At 33.8% G+C, this 24,858-nt stretch overlaps 2 protein-coding genes across 2 annotated transcripts; one reads left to right on the top strand and one right to left on the bottom strand.

Moving 5' to 3' along the window:
• The first annotated feature begins 870 nt into the window (after window positions 1-870).
• Window positions 871-4,990, top strand: LOC140335745 (gamma-crystallin 2-like). Its single transcript, XM_072418657.1, has 3 exons — window positions 871-917; window positions 2,161-2,403; window positions 4,650-4,990. The coding sequence occupies exons 1-3, from the start codon at window positions 909-911 to the stop codon at window positions 4,920-4,922; spliced, it is 525 nt and encodes a 174-aa protein (XP_072274758.1). The 5' UTR covers window positions 871-908; the 3' UTR covers window positions 4,923-4,990.
• Window positions 3,880-24,858, bottom strand: LOC140335744 (carboxypeptidase O-like). Its single transcript, XM_072418656.1, has 11 exons — window positions 24,706-24,858; window positions 17,756-17,831; window positions 15,984-16,108; window positions 15,242-15,356; window positions 14,336-14,437; window positions 13,092-13,196; window positions 11,888-11,998; window positions 11,604-11,691; window positions 8,241-8,446; window positions 6,392-6,476; window positions 3,880-5,451 (listed from the first exon to the last, which is right to left on the bottom strand). The coding sequence occupies exons 1-11, from the start codon at window positions 24,783-24,785 to the stop codon at window positions 5,171-5,173; spliced, it is 1,374 nt and encodes a 457-aa protein (XP_072274757.1). The 5' UTR covers window positions 24,786-24,858; the 3' UTR covers window positions 3,880-5,170.

Below are 24,858 nucleotides of genomic sequence, written 5' to 3' on the forward strand. Positions count from 1 at the left end.
TACAATATATGTCTAGAGGAGCCCACATTCATACATTTTATTTCATTTGAGGAAAGCCAAAATAAAAAAAAGATAATCGACCTTCCAAAATAGTTCATGGCTTTTTAATTCAATATGGGTATTGCATTTATCAACAAAAAGAGAATACATTTGCAATAAGAGGACACATATACATTAATGTCTTACTGTAAGCAGCATTATGGGGACTGCATGAAAAAAAGGTTGCAACAACATAGCTAGCTATGTTATAGTTTTTTTACTTATCAGTAAATTGAAGTGTTTTAACCTTTTTTATATTTTCTACATTTATTTAGTTATTATTTATTCAACATATATTTATTTATCTTTATTATATATTTATTGTAATAAAATATTCTAATATTACATTTTTCTAGTTATATAAATTAATTATTTGCATAAACGTTAAGAATACTAAATGCAATAATTGCATAATGCAATAAATAAGGAAGGTATACATACACACATTAATTTATCCAAAATGTGTGCAGGGGGCTTGTTCATATTCCTTATTCTATACAGAACCACACTGCAGGGATTCATGTAATATACATTTGAGGAACGCTATTATATTTTGTGTGTAAATTTTGCATAATCTCATCATCTATTGCATGCATTGCTGGGTCTTTGCTGTACTGCTAATTTATTGATGGATTCATCACGATTATGTTTCTTAATGAACAATGTGAATAAAATCCCTGCAACAATAGACATGTACAAAGGATGCATGTCACCCTATAGAATACAGAGCGAGCTGGTTCACCTCTATTGACAGAACGGGGCTTCAATTGCTTTTTGTGCACTTTTTAAAGCCTATAGTTGTACAGAGTATATAAGAGACAACTGCCAGGAAAACACTGTGAGATTTGCAGAGCAGAAAACTAGCCACAATGGGAAAGGTAAGATTTACCATATGCTATTTATTTTTTAAATATCTTTCTCTGTATCAATATTGAAACCAATGAATATATCTAGTTCACTGTATATAGTCTGCAAAAAAACAACTATTATTTCTTTTTCTACAGATTAGCTTAGAATAGCTTAGTTTTGTTAATAATTGCTTCTATATATACTTCTATAATTGTATCACCATCATCTTAACAGTATTTTCTAGTACTGTAAAATACAGAAATAGAGTAATCTTTCACTTAAAGGTAATATATAGTTTGTTTTTCTAGCTTTTACAAAAGTTTTAATATAGTCAAAAATTGTGTGGGTGTTACTTTATTTTCCCTGTACCAAATAACTGTAACATTACACACCCAAGCCATAACTACTTATAAAAGCGTATCCAATTGCCAAGAAACACAAATTTCCCATTTACAAGAAAATGGAGCATGTAAAAGATCATGTGCATTGTTTGTTGCATGCATGTGCTTGGGGGGCCCAAGTTAATGGGGTCATGCTGAAATGCTTGAATGATATGTGTGTGAGCAATCCACATTAACCTGAATACAGACATTTTAAATTTGGAAATTTGGAAGTCAATCAGGAATGGAAATGTGCCCAAGGAATCAGTTGTATCCATTTTTTCCTATAGTCAACAATCAACAATATTTTGTATTTAATTTACAAAGTATTGATCATGCTAATGTATCATGAACTGTATATGTGATCATTTGTTAGCCAGGGCTCATGGGACCTGGAAATAAATTCAAACATTCCTCGGAGGTAAAAAGTTTGAGAAAGCCTGCTATAGATTTTCAATGTCTACACAAGGAAGGCTTTTACATGCAACATGCCTAACATATGCACATATAACCTTATAGAATGATTGCTATTGAAATGGCCTAGTGACAGGGCCTCTTTATTAGGTAAATAGGAGAGAAAAGGGTTGGAACCTTTTCTGTCATCAGTAATGAAAGTGAGGGGAAATCTTTTTAGCGTTTTTTTTATGTATCATTGTGGATATTGTTATCACTTGTATTTGTGGTGCCAGGAAAGGAGATGAGAGAAATGTGCGACAGGGACAGCAATAAAATTGGGAAAGGGTTAGAATCTCTGGGATGTTATTATTTCTGTGGTTTTCCCTTCTTGACTTAATGACAGTTGCCAGTGCTGATGACTTGTAAATTTTTACTTAAAGTACTAATCTAAATAAATGGGTTGTGTTTTTTCTTTTTTCCCTTCAATCCTGACCAGATCATCTTCTACGAGGACAGAAACTTTCAGGGGCGCTCTTATGAGTGTAGCTCTGATAGCTCTGACCTGCTTTCTTTCTTTAACCGCTGTGGCTCAATCCGAGTTGAACATGGAAACTGGATGGTCTATGAATTCCCAAACTACAGAGGATGCCAGTTTTTCCTAAAAAGGGGAGAATATCCTGACTTTGAACAATGCCTGGGTTTTGGTGACTCCATCAGATCCTGTAGGATTATTCCCCAGGTAACTGGTTCAGAAAATATGCCCATATCATATTATATCTGCTTTTTTATCATATTCTATTGTTATATTAGTATTATAAATGGCCATTAAAATAAAGATTCTGTATAAAGGCCCAACCCAACAAACACAGAAAAAAATAAATGGTGAAAATTTAAATTAAGTGTTCTTGCTTCTAAAGTTGCCAACATATGTTACAACCTAGTAAGAGATTAGACCCATAAGTAAGATATCAAAATGTTACTACTTTCAACACCAGGTAAATAAACTGTGTAACTGTTTCCCTTCTGCCTTTTTGAGCATATAAATGTAATTTTTTTTTAATATACAATGAACACAAAACCAAACTTTCACCATGGCCACAAAACCATCACAGGTGTACCACACATTATTTAGCCCACAAAACAGCATTCATGAAAAGGCCAGTTGATTATGTTTGTCTTTCTGGCCAAAAGTTTACCTTGTCTTGTTTGTCTTCCAAACCAACAGAAAAGAGGCTCAACTCTAACTGCACCAAAATCCTACAGCACCTACAGAAGTGCAACTTTATGGGTGAATGCCTAGAAATAGTGAAATTAGGGGGGTGGGTTTGAACTCATCAGAAGACCTTATAGTTTTAGGATTAGCAATGAGCTCTTTGAGATAACAGACAAATATGCAACATGTGCATAGATGCTTTAAATGCACAAAAAAAAACACAAAGTACACACCCCATAAACACATATAGGGCTAAAAATTCACACATATTTGACATCCAAGTATATAGGTTAGCAATTCCATTCGGTGGCATTTTTTGTAATATTTAGTTCTGATAATTTTGTTTTTTTTTTTGTTTCACAAGCATGCTATTTTTACTTTAGTTTAATTTATATGCATTCAAGGGGAATTCTTCAGTTTTTATATGTGGTATATGTGTACTAATATTAGGATTTATGTTTTACCATTGTCAAAAAAAAATACATGTTAAATGAAAGGAATTTTGTAGGAAGTGGAAAATAATGAATGGTTCTTTTGTGGGATTTTTAGAAATCATATAGCATTAGGAGTATTTAACAGGTATCTAGGTTTTACAGCAGTAGATGTGATAAACTTGAAAACTACCTAGAACATCCAGAGAAGTAAAATATAAGAAAGAGTCTTTATAGAGTAAAGGCCATGAGTGTACTATGTTGAGTTGTTTTATAAGCTAAGCAATGGAGCTAGCACTACTTAGTGTGGAACCCCAGACAATTGTTTGCTTAGTTTGAGCATGAATCTAAGATTTTGGCATTATCACTACAGTCCAGAGAAAATTTTAGAATGGAGACAATTGTTCTGCTGTCAAAGGTGGATTCCCCCTCACTTCTCCTTTGTGTCTATGTATTTTAGGTTCTTTGATGGTAATACACGGAGGAATGAATGAAGCCTTATTGTACTAAGCTTTTGTGCAGCCACCTTCCTTTTTTATATGAACGTATTTTACCAATATGGACAAATTCATTCTGGACACCAAATTTTGAACGTTTATTTTTTTTTTTAATTCCTTTATCAAATCAGTCATTGCCATTTTACAATTATCAGTTTTCATGTACAACACTGACAATATATTTTAGGGCTTATCTTCAGAAAAATACAAAATTCAAATACAGTTTAGTAAACTATTTTAGCTGGCAGATATCTGTAATTCTCTTCAAGTAGCTTTGTGATTATGTACCCTTGCAAATACCAAAAGGGTGACATCATTTTTCTAACACATTCTGGCTTTTCTCCAACCTAGGTTAGCTGTATGCTTGTTGTAACTCTATCATTCTGAACTACTAAACCCAGATACAACCAAACAACAAGCATGGCAAGTATAAAGGAATAAAGTGGTCTCACCCCTTTGCATCTAATTGGATGTGGATGGGACAGTAGCACACAGATTTGGCAATCTCTATGTTCTACCCTCCTGTAAGCATGTCATCAGTGTCGGCAGTAGATTGTAGCAAGCTGACATACAAAATGACAAATTTGGACAATATTACTACTTCGTAACTTACAATAACATGAAATATCCCGGCCTTGGGATCCCTTTTATCTTCAGTGGGATTTCAGCTATATAAGACTGATAGAAAATGAAAAAATCTAAATGATGGAAGCATCATAGTAGAGGTGCATTCCAAATGGCTGACCAATTGGGTTCTGAACAGCAATTGGTAGTATGCACAGATCTTCCATCTTCTTCCTAAAAGTAGAAACCTGTTTAACATCTATTTACATCTCTCTTTCAGCAAACTTCATGCAAAATTAGAGTATATGAGAGAGAGGACTTTAAAGGTCAGATGATGGAATTCACTGAAGATTGCCCACAGTTATTTGAAAAATTCCGCCACCATGACATCTGCTCCTGCAATGTTCTTGAAGGACACTGGATCTTCTATGAGGAACCCAATTACCGGGGACGTCAATACTACCTGAAACCTGGAGAGTACAGGAGATACAGCGACTGGGGTGGTGTTAACAGCAGGGTTGGTTCTTTCCGAAGAGCTGTAGACCTACACTAAGTTTGAACAATTTGAACAGTGAACAAATTTAAATGCATGTAATAAAATATTGCACCCATAAAAATGAATTTTGATTTTTGTTTTTTGTTTTTGCTATTTAGTGCTAAGTTTGTATTACATATTTAAACACTTTAATACTATTCTATTATATCTATTTAAAAGGGTAAAAGGTAATATGCATAATTTTGCAATTACAATAGAACCATGAGAAAGTGATTTCTATAGGCATAAATAATATCTTTATGTAATTAATGTATCAGAGCACAGTATATGCAGACAGCAAATGAGAGAACCATATTAAGCCAGAAGGAAGTTATAGCCACTGCACCATCCCCAAGAGGTTCTAGGTATTCCTTGTCTATATATTCAAATATTGACTTTATAGAAATAAATGTCTCTTCACAAGTGGGCTGAATTTGATCAGGTGGTAGCAAAAATCCAAACTCGCCTTCATCTCTTAGCTCATAGGTGTAGGAAAATTTGATGCCCATATCTGCTGCCCAGTCACCTGAAGATCCAGAAGTAGGATCTGTAACATAGATTTGGAACAATATTACAATAAAGTGGTGATGCTACATTAAGTAAAATGGTTTACATATGTTGGTTTATTTACCTAATTTGTTTATTTTTTGTCATATAAATGTTTATATATTCATAAAGTGTATTTACAGCCATTAGTCATTAGTTTTGGTTAGAATGGGGAAGGGTTGAAATCCTTCTTAGGTTTCGACTTCTATTTGGATCTCCTCTGGAAAGGTTTGTACCTACATCCCGTCCTAACATTCTTTGGGACTGGAAGTGGAGTGACTCTCAAACAGCAACACTTACTGATGTAAAAAAATATTTACTTTAATACAATAAGGGAAGGCTAGTCAGATTTTGTTGTGTGTCTTTTTTTCTGTTTTAGATTTTCTTTCACTTCCTGGCTGGGGAAACCACAGAATTCCATTTAGCATACAAACTTAACTCTAATTTTCCCCACACATGCAAAACTAGAAAAAATGTTTGGGCTAGAATTACACTTTAAAGTTAATCACTTTTTTTGACAGCGTGAAGTATTTATTGTCTTAAGAGTGGCTTACATTACACACACTCTTTTAACATAATTTACACTTTTTTCTGCATTCATTTGAGACCCCCTGATTTTGGTAGAGGAAGTTCACACCCCCACTGTAGCAGGTTCATAATATAGCATGCAGTGATTTTTGTACAAGCCACATTATGTTTATAAACTCCATTCCTTCTAAAATGTTCACATTATTGAAGGTTTTTCTGTTAAAAACCCTGGCCTTAATAAAGAAGTCACATGCAAAACCACTATGAATTCCCTGTGCAATGCATCTTCCTGTTTCAGCAACATTTGGGGTACTCGAGCAAAGAGATGGTGGACTCAGACAACACTAATAATAATAATAATAATAATAATAATAATAATAATAATAATAGCAGTTGTAAATCTGTCTGCTTACATAAGATAACTGCTGTAGATCCCGCATGATAATCGGACCCATGTACCAGTCTCATTTTTGCAACTGCCTCTTTTGCAACTTTTTCCTAAAGAAAAAAAAAATCTAATTTGAGTAAAAGAAATGGCATTCAAAATTCTTGTAATCTGTGACATATTAGACATAATTAATGCCAATTTTACAGTACAATGATCTTTTATATTTAATAAAGCCTTACATAGCATTATCATTTACAATTGGAACATTAAAGCTAACAAAAAATAACCTCTTATGATCTAGGTCTTATTTAAGAACCCCTGTGCCATATGCATATTCTGGGGAAAACTAGACTAATCAGAGGCAAGCTAAACAGAACATTTCAGTAATATGCAGTATAAAGTGATGATCAAACCCAGGGCCACAATACTAAACATTATTGTACTGTTCCCAGTAGTGTTTACATAAGAAAATTTGAAACACTTGTAAAAAATATATTCCTATTTTGTAGAGGTTTAGGGAAGCCACATATGCTATACAATTTTTACAAGGAATCAATTCGCAGGAAGTAGGGCTGATTTACATCAAAAATGGACTAAATGGCAGCCAAAAGGGGTGCATATCTGTATAAGTGTATAGTAGATTAATTACTAGCAAGCCTATATATATGGCATATATGGGCATCAACTGTGTTGTGTGCAGGTTCCTCGTCTTCTTGAATCCACCAGTAAATGATAATATGCAAATAGTCAATTGGTCTGAACTGTGTCACCTGTGCCTATGATACCTGCACCTAAAGGAGATTTCCTGTAGCTATCATTTTCGTATTGATAAACAAGTATGATATTATTTTTAATATGTTAATTTGTTATGTATGTACTTTTTTAAGTAGAATTTAGGTACAATCAGGTCTACAATCAGCAACTTCATGGACATGCCTCACAGTAATCACACTATGTGCAGTGCATTGGAGCAACCCAATTTTAGGTAAATTAATAAAACGTACATTTTTATGGGAAGCACCGAGGATCAGAGCATTCTGGTCTTTGCAGTGCTAGGTCCCAGGTTCAAATCTCGGCCAGAACGCTATCTGCATTGAGTTTGCAGGTTCTCCCAGTGTTTGCGTGGGTTTCCTCCCACATTCCAAAAACATGGAGTTAGGTTAATTGGCTCCCCCCAAAATTGATCTTAGACTTTGTTAATGACAAATCACCATCGTAGAGACATTAGATTGTAAGCCCCTATGAGGGACAGCTAGTGACATGACTACGGACGTTGTACAGTGCTATGTATTATTTCGACGCTATATAAATACTGTGTAATAATAATATTATTTTTATATTAAGGGGTTCAATAGCATCGGAATTTAACCGGTTATTGTAGGACCTATTCAAATGCCCCCTTTTTAATTTTTGAGGGTTATTAAAAAAAAAAACAGCATGGCCCCCTCATTTTGAAAAACCAAACCCTTTAATAGGTTGGTGATCCTCCTGAATAGGAAGTGGGTCAATGAGCATGTGTTATCCCTCTCCCATCCATGAATAGCTCCTGAAATCTGGCTATTGACATTAATGATAAGACTTATTTGCCTTTGTGACTGTCACCAATTTATACTATCCTATAAAAAACAGGGCAAGGAAACTTCATGACATAATTTCTCATGGTTCTAGAGATCCAATTTTGAGGCTCTAAAGGAGACTTTAGAGTTTCGGTCTAATTTAGAAAACCCATTGCCCATGAGCGCTACATGAATTGGTACAATAAAAACATATACCCTGCTATCTAGCCAAAGATAAAAAAAAACATACTAGGGAACTCTAATAAAAGGATTTGCACGGTGAATTCTTACTTAATAGAATAGGTGAGCAAAGCTTACCATTTCATCATGATTTTCAGATGGCTGATTTGTGTATCCATATGGTAGAAGAACCAGTTGTGAATAAGAGTGAATTGTGAGATATACAAGAACATTTGACTTGAGCCTTTCAATTAAACTGACCAACCCTTTTGTTTCCAGCTCAGAAGCAACTGATGGTCCACAGTAAGTTATATCCTCACAGTTTAATGATGCACCTGCTTTATCTGTATAAACCAGAAAATACACGAGTTAATGGAACGATAAGGACATGGAAAGGGTAAAAAGAAGCTGAAGTGAAATAAAATGTAAGCTAAAAAGCAGCTAAAACAGCAAAATAATACATTAAATCTAATAATGGAAAATGGTAAATGGAAATCTGTACTGTGACACAGGATAACGACTTCTACAAAAACCTTGTATCTTGGCGGTTTTGTTGATCATATTCTGAATGGTTTTACCCATTTCTGAATTAATATCTAAGATACCTTTATTATCAGGACAAATTGTGAAGTTTTTATTTAAGTTACCTTACCTAAAGGGGTAGAAATGGGAGCTGCAGTTGATGATTTATGTTTTAGGTTACTCCTCCTGCTCATTGCTGAATTACCTACTACGTTGCTGATCAGTACAAACAGATATTTCTCATATGACCTGATTGCTTGTTTCAGATTAGTGACTCAACTAGCACTAAGGGACCCTGTAACCTGCATTTTAGAATACAAGTCAGCAAAGCCAGCTGCCATTTTTTATTTCAGCAAGTGAGTTTTAAGAAAAACTAGCAACATTGCTTGTAACAAGTATATTCAACAAAAAGTGTGTTAAAATCAAAAGGCATTATATAAACATGAACTGCACAGCCAGTAAATTGTTTTTGTTACATTTAAAGTTAACATGATGTTAAGTTTAGGCATCATCACACATTTTATTATACACAAAGGATCTTACTCTAGCTTCTCCCTCTTTATCCTTTTATCTCTTACCTTGGCCTTTTCTCCCCCTACCTTCCCCTTTGTTTACTATCTTTCAGTGTCTATTTGTTGTTTATTATTATAATTGTCTGTATTACTTGTATGTTTGTATGCTTTATTATATATGAAAACTTTAACGTAAATAAAGAATTAAAATGAATAATGAATGTTGTAAAAAACTAAAATTTTAGGCATGTTCACTGATTTTCAATACTCATCATAAAAAAAAACATATTTGAATAAATTAATAGGAAATGTACTGACTGCAAGTCCAGGTAGAAGGTAAACTGTTTGTTCAATCTTGTAATATATCTAAGTTTCTTAGGATGAAAATCACTGCTCTATAATACCCTTTTCAATCTAGTAAGCACTAATACAACTATGAAATCACACTATATTATCTCTCAATAGCTCTTAAGTCCCACAGCCTATTTACCCTAAAGAAACTCAGATTATTGGACTCAAACTCCAATTTTCCAATATTTAAAGTAAGAGTTTACAACCTTCCCCATATACACAACATTTTAAATACTCACCTCCCCCACCCAGTATATATATATATATATTATATATGTTATCCTTTATCCTATATATACTATATTATCCTTTAAGTTACTATAAAGGACCATAGCCTACTAATATACGATATCCAATCTTAATGTGTACACTAGCTTACATATTTTGTCAAACGGAGTTCCGGAAACTTTATAATAAAATGTGCAAGCATGTTTACATACACAACATATACATGTTTATGAATGTGTACACACATTTTGTATCACCTTTATTTACATATATTGTCTTCTGATGTATTTCGTTATGATTACTCATGATGTGTTTTCTGTATATTTTCATGTCTTCACTATGCATAAGCATATAACCTACTGGAACTTTCCTTGACCACTTTAATCCATACCTGAAGAAGCCTATCTAGGTGAAAAGCGCCAAGTAAAAGGAATTTTGAATGTTTTATTGGATCACTAGCGGTTAAAAAGTCATAATCTGTACAACTCTGATATCTCAACTCTGTGCTGCCACAACAGAAATTTAAGATAAACCTTTTAAATGGTCTTTGTAATTATGTATGAATGTAATTGTTGTAAATAAATAATTTACCTATTTCAAAGGTCAAAGGGTGGCTAGACTTGCTATTTGACACACAAATCAATGAAAGGGTACCCCATTTGTTTCAGACATTTTTCATTCCTAAAGCCTATTAGAACAAAAAAAAAGTGCGAGTCCCTGGAAAATTGAACCCAAACACTTTAATATGTTTACAACCTTCCTGGATTGGAAATGGGGGCAGTAAGCATATATACCCCCTCTCCAATCCATAAAAGTTCCTCTAGAATCTTGTTTGCCAAAGGGGCAAAAACCATCCGGCCTATTTCCCTTTTGACAAAAACTAGATTACTCCCCCCCCTCCGACATAACATCATTGTTGGAGATCACCCTGGGGAATGAGGGGGACATAGCACCTTTTACCTTGAGAAAAGAAAAAAATCTTTTTTGTTCTTAATGTCATGATCATGCCACTCAATATCCCGTGCCAAATGCTTTTCTCCCAACAATAACAAGAATTTTGTCCTCCTGGAAGACACTTCTGCCTTCAAAGGCTTTATCAATCTCCAAGAGAATCTAAGGATTCTCCTAGGGGAAATCTGTGAAACGACGTGAAGATTGCAATGTCATCAATGGTCACTATTTAATTTGTCTGGGCTCCAGCTGTTCTGTAAAGAAGAGTTACCAGATATGTGCATATTTTAAAGGGGTTGGGCCTTTTCTTCATGTACTTTATGTACATATACTGGCACATCAGTTGTTTGTGAAAGTACATCATCTAAATGGTAGTTTTACTGAAATAAAACATTGATTTTCATTATGGGCCCTTCTGACCACTAGATTTTACATGTGTTACTCTAGCAGCAACAAAACTGAATAAACTAAGAATCAAGAAATACTAGTGTCTGAGAGCTAAAGTAGAGCTGCTGACATCTGTGCATTAATTTCCCTTTAGACTTGAAAGCATTATTGCATCAGCACTATCCCATTCAAGTCTATTTTGTTTATTGGAGGACTGGTGTAGGTAGCCCAGCACTAGATTTTTACTGCCAAAAATGTAGACAATGTGGAAGGTCATCACTGTCCGGGGTGGGGAGGGGGCAATTAATTATATTAGTGTGTTGAGGGGGTCTAGGAAGTTTCTTTTAAAACACAAAACAAACTGGGGCCACACCATTCAACATTGGTGTATAATATTTTTTCTACAAAGAGAAGTTTAGAGATGAGTTTGCTATTCATGTAAGTCTGCAATACAAAAAATGTAATAATTTATCTCTGCTTGTTTATTTTCTTTATTAAATATGGTCCTCAATCTCTAGTCTCTGAGCAATACCAAATTGCTAGTACTTACCACCCCATTTTGCATCAAAATTACGGTTCAGATCTACTCCAACACATGTCCCATTTTGTGGTGATCGATTCATTCTCCATAGACGGTCCTAATATTAAAGAGAACGTATAGATATTCATTTTACTATCGCTGCACATCCCATGTCTGCAACAATAACATTATAATGGTCAGAATTGTTCAGCAAAGTAGAACACAACAAAGATAATGTCCAAATTGCAGCAACTGCTATTTATATCATAGTCTTCAATTTCATGAAAATAAGAGAACATGTAAAATGATCTTACATCTGTCCAGGAGAAAATATATCCATCAACATTTAGAACAGGTATGATATAGAAATCAACTTGTTTGAGGAGCTTGTTCCACAAAGTGTCACTCTTATATCTTGCAAGAACCTGGAGAAATAGAAGAGTTTGATTTAACCTTGTCAGCTTATCCTCAGGTACCCAGAGTCTAAAAGCATTTCCAAGCAGGGTATCTCATACACCTAAAAAATACAGCTGCTCATAAAGTGCCTAAAGGTTTTCAGCTCAAGCGTAACCCAAACCTACATACATGAAAACACGGCCTTGGTGCATTCTGCATTCTGATTTTTTTTTAAATTTGACTTAAAGGAAACTTGGTATTGGGGACGTATAGAGGCTGTCACTGCTATCTGAAAATGCTTTTATATGCTTTGGCTGTGTGCTTCTTACGTCTGAAGCCTGAAAGCATAGAAGTAAATAGGTCTGACAATTGAATGTAGCTTGCTACATATAGGTCGGAAAGTCCTAGTAAAAAAGTTTACAGTATCCACCTCTTCTCCATTGCTGTCCCTTCAGTTATTGCCTATTAGTTTATATGGATTAAACCTGAAAGATGTCCTGTGAGTGCAAGATGTCATGGACCCACCTGGGGGACGTAACTACTACAGCCTGCACTCATCTTATAATTATGCAAAGAGCAGCACTGATATCATCTCATTGCTACTCTCTGTATCCATGAGAAGTGTCTAAACCCAGGGTCACAGGATCCTTATGTGATGATATTTGAAAATTGAAGTATTAAATAATTTATAAAATATATGCAAATGTGTGTGTAAAGTGCTTGCATTTAGGAAAGTAAGCTTAAAGCTGAGGTTCAGTTTTAATGTATAGAAGAATATATTGGTAGTGTTATATTAGCATGTAATCAGTCTGTAATTTGACTGTCTGCAGATCACATGTCGCATCTATGCATATTACAAATGTGTACTAGAACATATAGGCACATATTTTACTTACTAAGCGGTTAAAAAACCAACTTGTTCAGGATCATTATTAATATATTTTAATGTCAGTTAAAATATTAATATTTCTATAATCCATTCACAAGCTAGAGATCACCTCAGATACACCATTTTGACTCTATAAATTAGACGGAACGTGTAAAGGCCAGTGAGCTGTGGTTTAAAGATGGCATATACAAAGCCATGACATATGTTAAAAATAAAAAGCTATAAATATTTACCTCTTTTACAAACCACTGGCAGTAAGCTACAGCAATCCACTCTCGTGCATGAATTCCACAATCCATAACTATAACTGTCTTTGCGATTGGTGATGGAAATCCAACCTACAACATACATTTGTAATCTTGTCAGAACGACACACATTGAATGTATATTAATAACCTTCTTTAGGGTCATTAGAATATAGGGGAGTGGTAATAATGAGTTTATTGCTCTTGAGTTTCAGGCACAGCCTCATGAGTTGGGCGAGAAGCAGATGGGGGACTCATTTATCTCCATCTGCACCATACGAGAAATGTTGAGCCTATATGTGAGCCCTATTGTTGCAGTAAGGCAATGTTAAGATGGAGAGTCAAGGACAGTCATCATTTTACCCTGGAACCACTACATGCAGCTTTTACAGGTTTTTTATGGGCTATAACAAATCTTGGTACTTTAAAACTGCTTTAGGAGCAATTTTTTTTTGTCTTGTAGAAGGGTATAAAAGAGGGAACTTATAACTTGTCATCCAAAATGTTTCCAAAGTTCTTTTTAACTGCTTAAAAACCTTTTGGACAGAAAGTCTTCACTGTGCAGCTTAATATTTTACAATTGTTGTACAGTTTTATTATATATATATATATATATATATATATATATATATATATATATATAAAATTAAATTATAATTGATTATATTGGACCTGATTTAATAAAATAATGAACCTTGAATGGGTCCAGGGTTTAAAAATCTGCCAAGCAATAGCAAATTATTTTTAGGAAATCCAATCTATTTTTCTTTGATCATTTAGGTTATCCCATGATAGTGTATTTTCTCCAGTCTTGAAGAGCTTAAATAAATCAGGCCCTTTATTTCACGGTTATCAAAATTTTAAAGCTCAACTAATATAAAAATGCCATCAACCATATAAATGTATTTTTGCATATACCCAACACAGAAGTGTCCAACTACAGTCCTCGATAACGACTGCAAATATGAAATTACTGTCCTGTATGTAGTCTTCAATTTGGACAGCCTTAAACTGGCTTAAGTACCAGAATCTGTCGCTTTCTGCCTCCTATAAACCACTTCACTGGTGGGGGGATAAGAGGGGGTATCAAAGTAAGCCATTCAGAGCTTTGTTTCTATACTTTATTAGTATATGTGGCATTGCTGTCTGTGTTTTACTTGGGAGATTTTGTTTCACGCTATTCTGACACAAAAAAGTGGGTAGATTCCTTAGTGCCAGACTGGCCGACTTACCTTTAAATAATAGATTGGTCGTTCTTCATATGAATGTGTAAGAAGGTGTTGTGTCACTAAATTGCTGTGCTTATCTTTAATTTGTTCCATCCATGTGTAGATCTGTTTAAGAACATACACATAATTTTAAACATCATTGTAAATAATGCAAGCCATTCGATGAGAATAAAATGTAACAGTTCTAGTATCCCTAATATATTATATATATAGATATATAGATATATATATATATATAGATATATATATATATATAATATATATATATTAATATACCAGTGGTTTTACCCCTCCCCTATTTGTCCAAATCTAAAAATAAAGTTTCAGCTATACATTTACATTACTTATAATACCGAAACTGCAATAGGTATAGTTCATCATAGCATCAGAACTTAAAAAGTCCTTTAAATCCCTCAGCAATGATAAATCAGCATATTACATATTTTGCCAACTGAAATATCTTGGATTATCTTTAAATCCTCACTTTATGCAAGTAGAACAGCAAACATGTTTTATAGCTATATGATGCAACAATGTCAATCATTGACTTTTTGACAATTGCTCATTTAGACACATAGAGCATTTCAAATATGTAATATTTACTACATAACAAACATATATGTAATATATGACTCATTAATTTTATTAATAACCAGTACATATGTAATAGATAACCAATATATTTAATTGATAAACTTTAGTTTTGTTGCAAAAGATTGAATAAAAAAACAAAAAAGGTATATGACATATTCTACAATTCCTTCAAAATTAGTTGAAGATCTATCTAATATCTTGCTTCTCAATATGACTCAATATGACCATTGGATACGTCCGATCAAAAATTCAAATCAATTTTTTTGCATGAAATTTGCCTGAGCATTGTTATTTTTGTTGCAGTTCCTGACTTACCTCATCCATTGGATGATACGTAGTATAGTCATAGGTTTCCAGAGATATTGTACTTGCTCTGCCCTGACTTTCAAAAGACCTATCAATCAGTTTCTGTACATCTTCAATCATAATTCTAAAAGTTAAACAGATAATAATATTACCAATTTTCATACATTTTTGTTTTAATTTTGCTGAATTTGGAATTAAAACATTACGGATTGATGGAAAGATGGTCAAGCAGAACCTACAGAGCAATGGAAAACATTATGTACACATTTTTTTTTTGCTCCTTCCTCCGCCTAGGAGGTTAAGGGAGATAGTCTTTTATTCGTGAAATTATGCGTAAGAATCTGAGAACATGCATAAGAATCTGTGTTACAATCGGAGGTAATGTTCTCTGATTGTAACACAATAGATAAACATAACCCTAATAAATACTCCTTAAAATGATCCTAAATGTCTTTGGATGGTCCCCATACATGGCCCTTTCATGTGCTAAACATTGGCTTTGTAGAGTCACCAGTGGAACATAAAGAATACTTTCAACAAATGTTCTTCATATAGCATATGGGGATATCTTGTAGGTTATTTGTTCTGAACTGAACACTTTATTTACAGCTATAGATTTATGATTACCAATGTAAATCATTAACTTGCTATTACTCATTTAGGTAGGCAATATTTTATCAGGTACCCACATATTTAATAGATAACTAGCATGCATAATTTAGAATATTTTTTTGTTTGTGAGTCTACTTACGTAAATGAAATATTTTGCTGACCAAGGTTTTCTTTCGTACGCTGGATGTAGGTAGATGGGACACGAACATTTATTTCTCTTCCTACAGAAATGTCTTCTATACGATCTGGATTCCACAGATCTAGCTGAGTAAAAAAATGTTAAAGCATTGATTAACTATGTAAGTAAACTTCTATTGAGGGAAATAAGAGGCTGCCATGGCTATTTTTTGGAAAAAAATGCTAGTAGGCTGGCTATCTAGTATTTTAAATGCAACTGAACCATATGACTGGTGTTTTCAGAGAGGTCAGCTTTGGAAGATTTAATATTTATCTTAGTATGGGTGTTCTTTATTATAAAATAGATGTAGTGAAGCTTATTTATTAAATTCAATGAACACATGTAGGGATAGATGACTATGGCACAGCTGTTTTTACCGTGTGCACACATATTTGAGATCTCTTAAGCAATGTAATGATTGTACATCTAAGGTTCAATATATCTGGTCCCAGCTTGTCATATGTAGTAAGTGTCCACATAATGCGGTTTTTGGTTTTGACAAGATGTAATATAGACTAATGTCATTAATAGGTATGAAATAAATGATATATGTTTATAAATGAATAGGGCTGGTTAAATAAGCAAAGAAAAACCCATGAACTATAGTGAATGTTGAATACTTTAACAAGTGTTAGAACTTCTGCACATACCCACAAATTTATTAGTTTTATTAGTTAATTAGTTATAGAAGTTCATCATTACATGTGGGTAATATCATGGCTTTTTTTTTTTTCAAATACTATGTACAACACTCCATGAATTTTTAAATGGAGTTAGTGCAGGTATAGTGCCACATGCATTATCTTTAGAAATACAAAATATATAAATGAAAGTTATAGCAGACTTCTAGAGCACCGTTTATCAATAGGCAACACTTTACCAGTTCTGCCAACCGCCAAATCTCTGCCTTTATTGTATAGAAAAGGAGAAAAATCTAATTATTATGTCAATAAGTCTAAAAAAAAAGTATTTAATGAAAACAGAAATGTTTTATTAATAATTTCAACAGAATATTGATGAGGGTAGAAAATAGGAACTAGGGAAGGCAAAGCACATGTACAGTAAACTTCAGCTTTTATGAAAATGTTTATTCTTACCCGCCCATTGTTGTGCCAACTGATTGGGATAATATACTAATACTAAGTAATTGATGTTTGGCTAGTTTAGAATATTACTAGTTTAGAGATTCAAATATCATTATAAAATAATTCTGTTTTCAAATGTGATGTTAAAATACTGAATGCAATATATAACTGTTCATTCATTTTAGGTTGCAAACCACTGAAAGCAGGAAAAGTTTTTGGATATAGTAAGGTTCCTTAAAGAAAACGTTCTGACCACTATGCTGTAGTCTATGGTTGAAGTCAGCTTTGCATTTGTTGGTTGGTCTATCTATTATCAGATAGAGTTAAATTTATTGAATTGGCCACATGCATTATCTTTAGAAATACAAAATATATAAATGAAAGTTATAGCAGACTTCTAGAGCACCTTTTATCAATAGGCAACTCTTTACCAGTTCTGCCAACCGCCATTATCTGCCTTCATTGTATAGAAAAGCAGAAAAATCTAATTATTATGTCAATAAGTGTAAAAAAAAAAGTATTTATTGAAAACAGAAATGTTTTATTAATAATTTCAACAGAATATTGATGAGGGTAGAAAGGAAGAACTAGGGAAGGCAAAGCACATGTACAGTAAACTTCAGCTTTTATGAAAATGTTCATTCTTACCCGCCATTGTTGTGCCAATTCTTGTAAATACAAACTCTGTTGTGTTGTCCCTGGGGTGATTTTTAGGACTTGGTCTCTAATAAAATAAAAAGAAAATAAGAAATCCCAGAACAATTTATCACTTATTATTAATATTTTATCAATTAGATTTATCCCACAATAACACTCTCTATAACAGAAATAAGGAAGTAATTAACACACTACCAAGTTTTTACTTCAGAGACCTAAGTAAGACCTTTTTATTTATTTATGATTTAATTATTAATATCTTCTCTCTGAGTGTGATAGTTGTATAAATGTAACACACAAATTATTTCTCCTCTCTCAGAGCATACAAACGCCTCTGTGTATGTTACATCATTTATAATTGACTGGCTTGAATCTAACGCTATATCATAGTAAGTCCAAGTATTTCTACTATTACTATGATATCCCTGAATATCCTGAGTGTTGCAGGGGTCTCTGTACCCTTGAGTATATCTTTATACGCACCTAAATGATACTTAAAACATGTACATGGATTTACAGTAGACTATAGGTGTATTTTTTGCAAATGATGATACTAATACTGAATTTTCTATAAACTATATGTATTTTTTATTGCAAATTATGATGCTAATATTATTACAGTCCTAGGGTCTCTATATCCCCTGAGGAAGCCCATTTGGGTGAAACACTTCGGGATGAGACCCCGTTCTTTGTCTCAACATCTTTACGCAAGTCTGTAAAACCTACTAATAACCTATATAGTGTGATTAGAGTCCCTTATTTTAGAAGGCTATCTCTTTTCCCTTTTCTTCTAAATATAGTCCAATATTGGACACCAAAGGCTTTGGCAACCTAAACCAACTGATTGGGATAATATACCAATACTAAGTAATTGATGTTTGGCTAGTTTAGACTATTACTAGTTTAGAGATTCAAATATCATTATAAAATAATTCTGTTTTCAAATGTGATGTTAAAATACTGAATGCAATATATAACTGTTCATTTATTTTATGTTGCAAACCACTGAAAGCAGGAACAGTTTTTGGATATAGTAAGGTTCCTTAAAGAAAACGTTCTGACCACTATGCTGTAGTCTATGGTTGAAGTCAGCTTTGCATTTGTTGGTTGGTCTTATATATATATATATATGTGTGCATATATTTATATAGGTTAAGAATCATCAGAAAGAAAATGAAATGCATAAAATGGAGGTAAGCTATGATAAAGGAAAAGAGAAATGAAAGAGGAAAAGAATAAAGAAGGGGAATAAATCTGGCGATCCATTGCACCTTGGCAGGACTATTGGATGAAGAGAGAAGAGAAGGAAAAATATATTGAAATAATTAACACATGTAAGATCTATGTACAATCAAGGATTTGAAGAAACTTTGTAGTTTTGTCCCTTGTAAAATAACTTGAATAGGGGGGGGGGTCTGGTTGATTTTATTCAACTGGTGTACTTCCTATGCTCTATTGAGAAAAGCTGCAGTGTCTCAAACCGAATCCCCTATTAAGGGTGTTCTGTCCGATAATTTCATCCACCTAAACACAGGGGATTCCTAATTTTGATGAACACTTATGAAGATATATGTGAATGAACTACAAGGAACCTGAACTTCAACAGTTTTGTGTCACTGGATGCCTTTTAGAACAAGTTCACCTGAGGTAGTATATTTAGTGAGGTATTAACCACAGTAAACAGAATAATTCTGGTTATTATGGATAATGATTATGTACTTGTCCGAATGTTAAACTGCCATTAAATGACATATACTGATACCAGAAAAGAATTCCTTGTTTTTTATTAAGACACTTTGCTCATTCCCTTACAGAACTGTTTAATACTTAAGTGTTCCAAAGCACTAAGTCCGGGCTTTATAAATGAAGAATCATAAATGAAGAATACTTAATACAATGCAATGAAAACTTATATGGCCAATTCACACCTTTGCAATGTATTAAGCTGTGCACTCAGCTGCGCACTAACGACCGTTCATCTGAAAATCATTAACAAAAAAGTGCACAACGACACCGATGAACAAGGATTGTCACTGGGAACAAACAACCATCCCAGCGAATCTGATTGGGCGACAATTGTTCGGAATCTATTGTGTGTACGGTCGTTCATTGACCATGGATTATTCTGCAATACACTTTCTCCTTACATGTCACTTTCTGCATCGTTCAAACAATCATATCTAGTGTGTGTACAATATTGGTGGATTATATTTGAACGATCGTATCGTTACAGCATGTACAGAATTGTGCACAATACAATCGTTCAAAATATTTGTGCATAATCGTTAGTCGTTCCTTTTCTAACAACAATTATTGCACGTGTGTACGTAGCTTTTACCATTGTGTGGTAACAGGCAAAATGTGCATTGCAGCATCCACAGCTGTGTTTCTTAGCCAGGGTTCCTCCAGGGGTTGCTAGGGGTTCCTTTAACCATGAACAATCAGTGCCTGCCAGGTCAGTTTACCTGACACCAATGAACTTTTTGGCTATTTGTAAGGGTGACTTTCTTCTTACGGGTCAGCAAGGTAAAGGTATTGTTCACAACAGCCACATTGTACCTCTTGTATGTGTGTACCCAAGCACAAAAGGTACTGTAAATGGAAACTGTTTAAAAAAAGGATGGGGGACTAAAATTGACTGTATCCAAATGAGTGTGCCTGTTCAATTTACTGACTCCATAGTTTGACAAATATTTTTATGAACTATCTAATAACAGAATGTCATATTAATAAAGTAAAAGTAAACCTAACATAATGTCATAATAATAAAGTATATATAAACCTAATAATTACAATCTCACAAAGCTTTAACATGCTAATACAAATACAAGTCAAATTTCAATTTTCTGAAGTCGAATGCTTACATTAGAATATTTGCTGCTAATGCTGACATAATGGTCCAAATTTAGGTACTTTCCGTTATAGAGTGAAAACTCTGTGCTCTGTGTGTTCCAATTATTCTCCCGTATTAGCATCCTATTATACACTTTTTGAGGTAGAAGCTGTGAGTGGCAATGTCAAAGCACATTGCACCATCAGAACCATTTCTACCCTACAACTACCGCTGAAGTGCATGTGAACAGGAAGATTTCACAAAGAGGCTGCAGAAGATCAGCGGCAACAAATAAAAAATGGTGAAAACTGTATAAATACATGGCAATAATTTATGATGTTTTTAAAAAACAAATGCCATCCATTTAGGGTTTACTTTTGTTTAGTTAAATAAAAAGTCCCAAAGATTTCCAAGGAGTTGTTAAATTCTTTATGGCCAAGAAAAGTTAAGAAACTCCCTGACTCATATCAACCCAAAGACAATTTATTACAGCCGTAGGTGCAAATTAAAGCACACGTCTTATTAATGCCTTTATGAACTCATTTGAGTTCATGATGTACCTGGGCAAAAGTTCTTATTGTTATTGCCCCTAATGTACAATTAACATATAAAAGTTAGACATACACATAAGCAGGACTTGACTTTGCACATTTCTCTTTATGGTGTTATAAAGGAAATATTTTGCTAATATGCATACAAAGTATTTACAGATCACTTTAATGACTATCATAAAGACATTATTGGATGATGTTGGAACATTTATAATAAGCTTGTAAAGTACTTATGACATAGCCCTGTTAGCGTCTTATTAAGACATAAAATGACAAGTCTGCTTGTAACTTAAATTCTGCCATGGTATCTTCTGAAGAAGGGATGTTCAAATGTCTTACTGGATAAAATACTCATGAAAAGAAGTGATTTATTTTATTACTCATCACAATTTTATTCGTTTTTGAGCTATCATGTAATACACCTAAGTCAAGGAAAATTATATATATTTCTTTTTTTTTTACAAGAGAACTATACCCATACAGAATGATATCACTACAGGCGTTGTCACTGAACTAAGTCTTTATATATTAGAAGCATCTACTGACACGGAGTCATACGGTTGTGGCTGTCTATGGGCCTTAACCCTAGCTAGCCCCAGCCACAAGCTCTCCGCTTAAGGCATTCAGATGGCCTCACTGTAGTGTAACCGCATGGTCAGTGTGAATAGACATTAAGCCTCTTACTTGAAATCACAAGAATTGGAAAACAAATGTACAGGATTAAAAAATGTGAATCTATCCAATATTCCTTTATATATATATATATATATATATATATATATATATATATATATATATATATGAAAAAGCACCACTGCAGAACACTTTTAAAATACTGAAGTCTGCGACTCTAAGGACTCATGGAAATCTTCCAGGTCCATGTGTTCAATGGCAGTAATTGATTCCAACCAGGGAATGCCAGATTCCCTGTTTTATAAATAGAGCTCTAAGTCCTTTTAGTCATTGATTTTTAGGTAAAGCATCTGATATAAATAAAGTAATAATGGTGATATTACTAGTAGATCATACACAGTAACATGGTATAATTGCATTACCGCGATGGAATTGATTTACTGAATAGGTATAAGCTGTTCACTTAGTAAAATAAATTATCCCCTTGCAAGGGATATTTGACTTGGTTTAGTAAATGAGATGAAACTCTGCTGGCTTTAACCATCCACTCATGTGCAAGAAAAATATGTTTTTTGTTTTAGATTTGTTTGGGGATTCTTCGCAATATAAACTATTACCACATTCACCTGGGAAAATGAATGATCTCTTTTCAGATGATAATTCACTTTAGTAAGTGAACAGCCTCAATGGCTATCACCCCCAATGAATCCTTTTTTTAACGTTTTATTGTATTTAAATAATTATTTTATATCAATTGTATGATTTAAAAGCTTACAAATCATCTAATAGGTTGAAGATTTAGGGCACATAGACAGCAACCATAGACAGTGTTGTTTGTGCTGCATTGTTTTTGCGTTGTTTTTGCTGCATTGTCACAGGGTAAACCAACCTCTGTCTTTGCCTCTAAAGTGGAACTAAACTTAAAATAAAAAAAAAAAAACAATTTCCTTTACTTCTGCAGATCCCTTAAGCGCTATCTTCAACTGGGTCATGCAGCAATTTTAAAGCCTCCTTTGTTCCGGTGCCGCCATCTTTTTCTGTCTTCCTTTTTCAATGCTGAACTCATTGCTTGTTGAAGGAAAAATCCCCTTCTGCACATGCCCGAGATCTGGTATGCACAGAAGGAGCAGCCTGAAGCCTCCTGGGATACGTGACATATGTGTACCAGGAGCCCCCCATTCTTTCTTTACCGGCTTGGAGGTAAAGACAGAATGGGAGGTCTTCAACTTTAAAAAAAAAATAAATAAAAAAGATTATTACCTTATAAAAAAGGGATTATTTACCCTTTTATAGAACTAAAAATATAGGCGATAGGTCCGCTTTCATGCTGAGGGAGATGAATGTGGCTGGCAATTCCCTGTGTTTTTAGAATAACTACTAGGACCCTTTATGCAAATTTAATGTTTGTTTAAAAAGAAAGTAAACTTGATCAATGAACACCCGTTTTTTCTTTTTGATAAATATTTATGTAGCTAGAAATGATCTTTCACGATTGTTTCCAGGGACACTAGAGCCAATGAATACTATTCAGTTCTATGGAAAGGAGTAGGGGAAGAATGAGCTCTTTTTTGGAAATGACAGTGGTTATCCCTGGTCAATTAGTCCACCATAGTGAAGTGCTAAACAATGTTTGAGAACCGCTTTACACATGCTAGATTCTCACCCAAGACAATCAATATCATTAGTTTAGGGTGACAATTATCTAGCAGGTGTACACAGCTTAAAGGCAAGTTCAGTTGAGTAGTTAACAGACTTTGAACCAGTTTCAGTTGTACTTCCCTTTCCATATATTAAACAGGATTACTTGTCATTGCTGTCCTTAAAAACTTTTAACAGTTTTACAACTACTTGCTAATGGAGGTGAAAAACATTCTCTTTAAGGTCTGTTGAAGTGGTTCACTGCTTCAAAAAATGGACCACAACTGAATCCCATTTAAACTCTTGCACGAAAAAGTTTTTTTACTAGTCCATTTCAGTGATAACCAAGGGTTTGGATCAGTTAAGTATTGGATGATAACGGTGAACCACAATGGTACCGCTATAAAACAACACTCTGATCTTTTTGAGTATCTTTTGAGTATGCAATTAAAAGTAACAATCACGATGCAAAATATGTAAATTCAAAAAGTGTTTGGTCATGACAAATCTGCTATGTTCAGCCCTAAAAGACAAACATATGTATTTCATGTGCTACTTATTACATTACAAAATATTGTGTGGAAGGCGTTTTTTTAGTTGTTGGATAAAGACTTTCAAACCCTGTCTAATACATTTTTGCTGTATATGTCATGTTGAGTAGATCTCTAACTTTCTGTGACAGGGGAAGAAAGAAAAGTTATTACTAGAATAAGTGTCACCATTGGAAGATTTTACATGAGGGAAAATTCAACAACTGTAAAATTTTGGTTATCCTGTCACTTTCTGTCCCGGTGACAATAATCATCAAGATATATGGAAAAAATATACCCCCGCCCCAAGTCGTAATGAAGACATCATTAAAAATTGACTGGGGTTCCAAATCCTCCCATTCTACTCAAAAATGAGAAAAAAAGTGTTTTTTTGGTGCAGCTGAATGCTATATGTAAGTATTTATTAACGAAAAAAAAAGACATTAACATGGGGATTAATAATGTTTTCTACAGAATTACTGATCAATAGGGATAAGCCAAACTACAAATTTTCATTTACCTACAATTTGGGTGAAAATTAGACACAGATACATTTGACAAATGCCAATAGAATCAATAAAAAAAGACTAAATTATTGTGTTAATTGCTTTTTAATAACTCAGGGAATTACTGGAACTCAAATTAACCATCTTGGACATGTTCTTGTGACAAACCATTACCCTCAATATTTTTGAAATTTGTTGGTTAAATAGCACACTTAACGTAATGCAAAAATTGTGAATGTTCTGTACTCACCCATTATATTTGATCTTTCCTAGGATGACTGATTGTGGATACAGAAAAAGTACCATCAGGCAGATTGGTGCAGACTTCATCCTTGGTTCCTAGGCTGTATCTTGTGGAGTGCGGTGGCTGATCTTGATGAGTCCGTGATTTATGTGCACATTT

Source organism: Pyxicephalus adspersus, chromosome 7 (assembly GCF_032062135.1).
Source record: "Pyxicephalus adspersus chromosome 7, UCB_Pads_2.0, whole genome shotgun sequence".
In the NCBI taxonomy this organism is placed as follows: domain Eukaryota; kingdom Metazoa; phylum Chordata; class Amphibia; order Anura; family Pyxicephalidae; genus Pyxicephalus; species Pyxicephalus adspersus.